Genomic DNA, 9,632 nt, shown 5'->3' on the forward strand with positions numbered 1-9,632 from the left:
TCAAAACTCATGCCATTCTCTACTCTCTCAATATTTCACCCAATTATATCCCTAAAGTATCCTCTAAGCCCTATAAATATCCCCCTCATCTCCTAAAAAGGACACCCCCAAGTCTCATAAGAAAAATCATTTTCTCTTACTATCATACTCATCCCTCTAATCTCAACTCTCAGCTTACCTCAACTTTTAACCTTCAATACTCAACTCTCAATTTTCTCTCAACTCTCAACTCTCAACTCTCAACTCTCAACTCTCTCAAGCAAGTCAAGGAAATTCAAAGGAGACTAATTTTTTGAAGAAAGTCAAAGAAGGTTAAGAAGAACAAGGTTGACTTTAGACAATGATCACCCCTCTCACTCCCCTCCAATTTTTCCTTTTCTTCTTACATCCCCTTCTTTACACTTTTGCACACACATCACAATGGTTTGAGTCATCGAAGAACCCCTTTTTCAATAAGGGTGCCCTTAATGGCTTGAACCAACATCAAAGTTCCTCAAACTTGAGGACACATATCGAATCTCTTCGATTTCTTTTTATTTTATTTTTATTTTCAAAAATGGACCGAATTCGAGATTACCACCAACGGTGAATGGAGTAGGGTGCCTAACATCTTCCCTACTTCATAAAATGAACCCCTTTACCTTGAATCAAAAGTTGGACCAAATGAGCCATATACGTACGAGAGTCACTAAAATGTCAAAAATTACATATTTTACAAAAAATACAATCTGGGTGACCATTCACACCATTTTTTTAAAATGAATGGTGGCGACTCCAAAATCTTTCCAAAGTGGTTGATATATTCAAAAATGAATAAATCACGTGTCCACAATGTTGATAACTATTAAAAAGTAAAAAGTAAATTGAAAAGTAAAAAATTACCTCTAAACGAGAGAGGTAAAAAAAATGGCTAAAGGTCTGGAAGACTTTAGAGGCACCAAAAGACGAATTCACAAATGTAGAAGAATAATAGAAATGGAAAGTGATTGGGGATCCCTTATTTATAATAGGGCAATGAGGAGGACGTATGCTTGCGGAGGATAACCTCTTCTAACCTAACCGTCGCAGCCTTCAAATTTAGTGAGGATGTTAATGTGGGACGAATCGGATTACAAATGAGAGACGATTCGCCTCATCCGTTTTAAAAGTTGAAACGACGTTACATTTAATGCATTGAGACATTAACGACATAAGTAATGATGAGAGATAGTGATAACTAATCAGGAGAAATATACATATCTCGAGAAGCTGACGAAACTTCACATCTCCTTGAGTAGGGACCAATGTAGAGAGTAATAATGGTAAGTTATCTAGACCGTACAAGTGTCCTAGCCAAGTAAGTAGTACATGGAGAGAGCCAGTAAATCCAATCTTGCCCATCAACAGGGTAGACCAAGTTAACATTTAGTCTGATTGATAGGGCAGGATAACATAAGGGGTGACCTGGCTAGCTTAACAAGACAGGCTTAATCCAAATATTTGCATAATTTTGGATTACACATATCAAGTCTGGAGATCTCAAAAAAGATCTCCCAAGAATCTTGGACTAAATCTCAGAGATTCAAATTCCATCTAGGATTCTTACAATAAGGGGATTCACCGTAATCGAATCCCGATTAAAGGGGAAACCTTGATTTGAAGGAAGAACCTATAAATAGAAGAATCAATGGAGGAAAAATGATATTTTTCCTGGGAAGAAAATGGAAGGACACTCAGAGAATGAAAGCTAGGGGAGGATTTTTTTCTTCTAGAATACTGTTTTCTTTGAAACTCTAATTTGGACATCAGAGGATTATTGGTAGGTACCACACCAATGCTTACAGGAGGGACTTAGGAACTACTTCAAATCAGTAGAACAAAGTCGAATAAGGTAAAACTTGATTCCGCCTCTACATAAGTCATTGATTTATGACATGAGTAAGTGATGTAACACCACATGCCAATGTATGGAACAAAAATGGTGTAAAGAGATAATAAAGACAATTAAAAAAATAATTCTACTTAGTTGCTTCTGTTTTACTATATTCTTAAGCATGTGTTTGGATTTTAGGAAAACAAATGCTAATCTGTTTACTATGTTTTTCTTTCTTGTTTTTCTAGATCGTAATGTTGGCTATTGTCTGGGTAGAGTACTAGTAATGTCTGAATTGAGTGCCTGTAATAATTTAATTTTCAATTTTTGATCGAGCTTGACTCAGGTTTGGATATGATAATGTGTAACATGTACTAAGTGCATCAATATACACAAGGACATTGATCTTTTTGTGTAGACATCTGTCACTGTTTACTGTTAATGACTTCAAAGGTAGTTCAAAAAGTAAAACTCACAATCATTGTTCACTATGTAACATCAAACTTCAATTCCTTTTCTTAGATGGAAAATGAGATTGGAGAAAGACATGGAATTGGCATGGAAGAGACTGGAAGATGTAGTGGCAACAAAGGTTGTAGTAATCTGTTTTATGTGGGAATGGATGGGTTTACTCAAAATGGGTATAACATGAATCTAGGTATTTTACTTGAAATGAATTGGAACTTAAGTCCTGTTATTGGCAAAATATATGTTTTTTCTTCTAATTAACATTACTTTTTTTTATTAATGTAAAGAACACCCATTTCATGGAGCACCAAAAAAGTTATGTTTTCTAGAAGTTCACTTGAAAACTCCAATTGTTGTTTACAATTGTAAAACATCATAGCAATCGTTAAAACAATTTCAATAATTGTTTACAATTATAATTAGTCTCATATAAAATTGTAAAACCCCCACCCCCCCCCTTCATCGCCCATAAAAAATAAGGAGAGATTTTATTGGAACTCCAACTTTTACTCATTCTCAATCATTGAGATGTAATAAGTAAAAATTATGGGCCTGTTTGGATTGACTTCTCTAAGTACTTCTGACTCTTACAGGGAGTCAGAAGCACTTATTTTATCGTTTGGACATTTGATGCTTTGAAAAAATACTTTTTAAAAGAGTCAAAATAGTATTTTTATGAGAAGTACCGAAATTGGTACTTCTCAATTTCGTTTTTGCGGGGAACAATATTCCCGTCAAATTTTTTCGCAACTTTCCAATTTTACCCTCACGTTTTATTTTATCGTTTTTTAATCCTAAATTAACGAAACGTAAAATCGAAGAAGACTGTCTTCTCCACACTATATGGTGAAGCAGATCGAGAGAAACTCGTTCGACAGAGCCGAGAGTGATCTCTCTCCCTCCGACTGTGTTCTTCCTCCGACTATCTTCTCCTTCCGACTGTCTTCTCCCTCCGGCGATTACGACGGCTGGTTCTCCATCAACGGAAACCCTCAACGAAACTCTCAACGGTGGAGATCATTCTCATCCTTGAAACCCTCGACAGAGAGAGGTAACCCTCGTCTGTTACCATTTACATTCTTTTTCTGGTTTTTTAATCCCACTTTGAAGTTCTCCTTTGAAAACACAACAGAGAGAGGTATCCCTTTGTTCTTCAATGGATTGAATCCAATATTCTTCTATAACTGATTTGTCGACTGAACCTCGACAGAGAGAGGTAACTCTCATTTGAAACCCTTTGAAATTTTCGACTAAACCTCAAAAGAGAGGGTAAACTTTATGTTTTGTAAAAAATTGAGAGATATTGAAATCTCTCTTGTGAAGATTTTGTTTGCCTGGTGCAGACCTGGCTTAGCAAACTTCAGGTTGTTGGTGACCATTAGACACATCTTTATATTCCTCTTTGTTATTTATTTTCTTTAACTATATGGATTGCTTATTATACTTTCCACCCATAAATCTATCGTAAAACTCATCATAGTTGGTCATTTTTATCTTATTGATAGATATTAACAAATAATTTAACCAACTGATTGATAAGTTGTTACATGATATTGCATTAAATGTAAGCACTCATATTTTTTTCCAATAAATATCATTTGCAGCTCCTAATTTTCACTCAATCTTGGTATTTTTTGTTCATATCTAGAAACAATTTGTGCAGATATCTGCTTCTATTCAATTGAGGGCTGTCTGACTGTGAATCCCTTGTGTTCCATGTTGATAGATATGGATAATCTAGGAAAGAATGTTATGTCTAGCTTGATCCTTGCATGGCAAACTTTGAGATGCTAAACAGGTTTTTAGATGATTTTTTTTGTGGTCATATTGTATTTACTGTAGGTTACTTAAGGGATATAGCCTCTGCACCCTTTTAGGTGCTTTGGTTTCTACCTAATGATAGCTAGTTTTTCTTTCCTTTAGATGGTTCTCTCTTTCACCTATGTGAAGATGAAATTTTTTCCTTCCAACCTTCTCAATAGTGTCTTGATGCTTGCAGAGTTATACAAAGAGAATGAAATACAGATTTTTAATTATTTAAATTCATGCAAAGAGATTTATATAAAATGTTTCAATTGTTGGGTCATATTGTTTTGGGTCCACGATCTGATGAGTCCACTTTTGGGCCCTATTAACTTTGGGATCTTGGTCCATTTCTTGGACATTAGTAGCAAAAATCAATTTGATTGGTGATTGCTAATTTTCCACGCAAGACAATGAAAGTTGAATTTTGTTCCAAAAAAAAAAGTGTCTACCATCATCAAAGTCTTGTCTAAAAAATTTAAGTTGAGTTGTTTCTCGGATTAATTATATCTAAAGTTAAATTTTCTATTAATTTTGGTTTACTAACAAGTAAAATAATAAAAAAATATAAAAATTGTAGATTATTAAACATCACTGACCTTACAGTGATTGGGTGCAGCCCAAAACTAAGAATGTTTGGTGAGTTCTAGACCAACCCTGCAATTATCTTAATCTAGAGCTTTGTCTCGGATTGTTAACCAATTCATTAGACCTTAACAAACTAAATCCATAAAATTATTGAACAGGTTGTATTGGAATGTTTTAGTTGAGACCATTTCAGTTTTCTTCTGATTGAAACATTGCATCAAAAAGAGATTTTAAACCTTTTTTAGTAATGTGCATGGCATTATTTCATCCATCTTGTGTTTTTTAAAACTCTCCACTTAAAATTTTTATTAATTGGATGAACTTGTGCGTGCTTTCCAATGGACAACTTCATTACAAAGCATTTTTGGTGACACTAATCAAAGCGAATTGGTAGCTTTCACCTCATATGCTTTGGCGTTCCCAAACAACTTTATTGCCCTCGTGGACACATACAACGTAAGCTCAAGTTTCTGTATATCTTATAACAATCCATTAGTACTGAGTTCACATATTTGTGTTACCTTTGTATCAGAATATTTTTTTGTTCTACTCCTAATCAGCATCCTGATTGAAAATTTATTTGTTTTTATGCTTGATGAATTCTCTGCTGAGTCTATCGTGAGCTTGAGGATCCCTACAATCTGCACCAAATATCATTGTTTTTACTTCCAGGCTGGGTTCCCATGACCTTTGAACCTAACATGCATGTCAGATAACAATACCAGCTCCATTCATGGTGTAACATGAACATGTTGGCATTCTATTGAAATTCCTTTTTATGGCTCTACTGAATTCAACAATTGTCAAAGAATTTCAGTAGAGGAAGACCATCTGTGAGCTTTGTCCCTCCATCCAAGGTTCAAATTTATATCATCCAATTTTATTCATTTTATCTAGGCCTATGAGTGCCTATGAGTTTTAACTGTACCAATGTTACAGAATGAAACAAATGAACTAAAGAGGATTTGAGATTCATTCTGTGTATAGACATAAATATTTTCTTAGCATGTTTGGGTGATGTAGATTATTAACTTTTTTTTTCTTTTTTTTGTTATAAATATATGGGTGATGTATAAAATCTTGAAGTCTTTTTTATTTCTTGCAATTATAATTTCTATTGTAGTCTGTGGTGGATTGGGTTATCATAGAATCTATTTTTTACTAGTTTTCTCATCCCCAGATGTGTTCGATTTTTTTCGTTGTGGCTTTTGAAGATAAAATTTCATGGTTTGCTCATGTTGGAAATCCTCTAATGTTTTGGGATGAATTTATGTTAGAAGTAGTCTCATGTTCATTCGAGGTCGTGTTTTAGGCTTTGATGACATATTGGGGTGCTTGAATTGATAATATTTATATGAACTGTTGCGTGGATGTTGGATTGTGTATTATGCAGGTATTTTTTTATCAGGAAAATTTCATACGTCCATTTTTAAGAGGAGATACTGTCGAAATTTCGATAGAATTATAAAATTTATAAATTTATTTAAATTGAGCCTTATCCTAATTGTAAACAATCTTAAGAGTACGTAATACAAGTCCTACATTAGACATACATTATCTTGTCTCTTCTATTGGTTTTAAATCCTATCAGAATCAGTTTGTTGTGATTAATTTTTCTCTAACACATAATTTATTTATGTTTTTTTCTAACACATAATTAATTTTTTTTCTTTTAAACATTTATTTAATTTTTTTTCACATATTTGTTTGTTTTCATTTTAAGATGCCTTCTAAAACAACAAATATGAACAAGGACAAACAAGTTGCAACACAAAATGACAAGGGTAAAGCAAATTGGAGTCCGTATTTACACAAGACCTTTGTTGAGCTATGTGTTGAAGCAGTCGCGCAAGGTCATAGAAATGGGCCAACTTTAGATAGGTTAGGATGGAAGTTTGTTCGAAATGAATTTTTCAAAAAAACAGGATTTAAATTCGAACAAAAACAATTCAAAAATCATTGGAACAAAACAAAATTAGATTGGAAGGCTTGGTCCAATCTAATGAGTGTAACTGGAATCGGTTGGAACGGCTATTCTATCATCATGAGCGATGAATGGTGGATTGAACGAGAAATGGTAATACATATTTTTTAATATATTTAATTTCACTTATTTATAAAGATGTTAATAAATATTTATTAACAATATTTATCATTTTTTTATAGCAACATTCTGGAGATAATAAGTTTCGTTATAAGGCATTGGAGCACAGAGATGAGTTAGACAAGTTATTTGGTGGTACCACAGCTACCGGATCTCGTGTTCGATATTCTACAACGACAAATATGACGAATGAGTCAATTGCTGATGATGATAATGATGATGATGATACTCCTGAATATATTCCAGCGACACAAGAAAATATACTCCCAACTCACCCTGATGATGATATTGATGAGTCACCAAGTTCAAGACCATCACAGAGAAGGTTGTCAATAAGTGGAGATTCTAGATCCAAACGTAAAAAGGGAAAAAAATCTGATTTATTCGAGGTTGAATTCAGTCGTTTGGTGGATCTTTTCCAATCAAAAATTCATAAGGATGAACTTCCAAAAGAGCAAAAAAAACTTACTCCCGGTGAATGTTTGCCACTTCTTAATGAATTAGTGGATGAGATTCCTATAGGTAGCGATCGATATTGTTATGTGGTAGCCAAGTTCGTGGAGAGTGTAGATTTTAGGAATGCCTTCTATAACTTGCCGACAAATTATGCTCGTCTATCGTATATTGATTTTGAATACCGTCGTTATCATGGTGATCACTAGAGGGTAGCATAGTTTTTTTTTATGGGTCGGTCTTTTATGAATCCTTTTTTTTTTTGTGAACTATATGGTTAATAAAAGAAAATTTGTTTCATGGATTATGGTTTGGATTTATTTTATATGAATTAAGTTTCTATTTATTTCTGGTTTGTGGATTGTTGATTATGTCTTATGAATTATGAATTATGGATTATGGTTTAATTGTTAAAAATGTTTGTTTTAATATTTTTATGATTGTTAATATGAAATAATAAATGATATTTTTTTTATTAATAATGTAAACAGAAACAAGATGGATTATTCAGATTCAGACGATGAGATTATATGTATTGCTGCAGTAAATCATTATCGTACGGCTCGTAAAAATAAATTAGTTCGACAACCCAAGACTAATTGTAATTTTACTGGACAAAACTATATGAATTATGTTTTGTCTGGGACTAATGCAATATGTCATGAACAATTTCGAATGGAGAAACATGTATTTGAGAAATTATGCAATACTTTACACGAAGAGGTGGGTCTTGAAAGAACAATGAACGTTTCTTTGGAAGTATCGTTAGGAATGTTCTTAAAGATATTGGGACAAAATGAGGGCATGCGGAGTGTTGGTGATCGATTTCAACGTTCTGAAGAAACCGTGAGTAGACACTTTCATAGAATTTTGAAAGCTGTCCTTGAATTGTGCAAAATTCTCATTGTGCCTCGTTCTTTGGATGAGATCCCTCATCAAATTCGCACAAATCGAAGATTTTGGCCTTTTTTTAAGGTAATTTTAAAGTTAAATTCAAAAAATTATAATGTTTAATCTTTAAAATAATTTTTTTTTATATGAAGGATTGTGTGGGAGTGATTGACGGTACTCATATTGGGGCACGAGTTCCAATAGCAGATCAACTTCGATATTTAGGTCGAAAAGGTATAACACAAAATGTAATGGCTGTATGCTCTTTCGATATGTTCTTCACATATGTAGTTGCTGGTTGGGAGGGACAAGCAAATGACGCGAACGTGTTCTTAAAAATCATAAATAATCCTAATTCGGGATTTCCTCACCCTCCGTCAGGTTGGTATTCAAAATTTTACTTAAAAGTACATTCAATTATATGTTATATATATAAAATAATGAAATTATTATTTATTTGTAGGCAAATATTATTTGGTTGACTCTGACTATCCATTGATGGATGGGTACATGACACCATATAGGGGTGTTTGTTACCATTTACAAGATTTTCGACGGGGTGCATGGCAGAAGGAAAAGAAGGAGTTATTTAACCATCTTCATTCCTCATTGCGTAATGTTATAGAGAGGTGTTTTGGAGTATTAAAGGCAAGATGGGCAATTCTTAGGGACATGCACACATACTCTATTGATACTCAAAGGGATATCGTTATTGCTTGCATGGGATTACACAATTTCATTCGAAATGAAGCTTTGACAGATGTTGAATTTGCTATATACGAAGAATTAGATTATATAGATGAAGCCGTTCCTAGGAGTGTAGATGAGCCTGGACCTTCGAGACGTTCACAACGTGAAAGACATAGAGAAATGGAACGTAGGAGAGAAGTCATAGCTGAAGTTATAAAAGAAGCTTATGATCGACGTGATATAATTATATAATTTTATGATTTAAAAGTTACTATTAACTGAATAAATTATATTTTTGGATAAATTTAGTATGTTTCTACTATATGAACATATTTGTTTATTGGTATGACGATCACATATAAATTTTATTTATGAATGTTTTCTTTTCATTTTACATATGTTGGTGTGATTATTGCATATGATTTTATGTATGATGATACAGATTTTATTATATGATAGTTATGTTTTTATACAGGTTTTATTTTTCATATGTCCAATATTTAGGAGAAATTTTGTCGAATTTAAAAAAAAATAAGAATAAGTATATTTTGAGTATAAAATGATGTTATAATGTTTTTATTTAAAAAAAACAGTAACTGTTACTTTTTTTTTAGAATATGTTGTTGAGTTATAATGTTAAAAACAATAATTATTACATATTAGGGTATTCTGGTCATTTTAATAGAATACAGAATAGTTTCCTAACACAAAATTCTGTGAGAAGTACTTCTGGTAGTACTTCTCAGATCCTGCATCCAAACGTACAACACGTATTCAGCTACT

At 33.0% G+C, this 9,632-nt stretch overlaps 2 protein-coding genes across 2 annotated transcripts; both read left to right on the plus strand.

Moving 5' to 3' along the window:
* The first annotated feature begins 6,294 nt into the window (after window positions 1–6,294).
* LOC147400400 (L10-interacting MYB domain-containing protein-like) lies at window positions 6,295–7,577 on the plus strand. The gene is made up of 2 exons (XM_086444514.1): window positions 6,295–6,788; window positions 6,878–7,577. The coding sequence occupies exons 1-2, from the start codon at window positions 6,435–6,437 to the stop codon at window positions 7,475–7,477; spliced, it is 954 nt and encodes a 317-aa protein (XP_086300640.1). The 5' UTR covers window positions 6,295–6,434; the 3' UTR covers window positions 7,478–7,577.
* A 189-nt stretch (window positions 7,578–7,766) lies between these two features.
* On the plus strand, window positions 7,767–9,101 carry LOC147400401 (uncharacterized). Its single transcript, XM_086444583.1, has 3 exons — window positions 7,767–8,114; window positions 8,312–8,540; window positions 8,785–9,101. The coding sequence occupies exons 1-3, from the start codon at window positions 7,767–7,769 to the stop codon at window positions 9,099–9,101; spliced, it is 894 nt and encodes a 297-aa protein (XP_086300709.1).
* The last annotated feature ends 531 nt before the right edge of the window (window positions 9,102–9,632 follow it).

The sequence above is a fragment of the Akebia trifoliata genome, chromosome 6 (genome assembly GCF_017979445.1).
Source record: "Akebia trifoliata isolate Shusen 1 chromosome 6, ASM1797944v1, whole genome shotgun sequence".
NCBI classification, from domain to species: Eukaryota; Viridiplantae; Streptophyta; class Magnoliopsida; order Ranunculales; family Lardizabalaceae; genus Akebia; species Akebia trifoliata.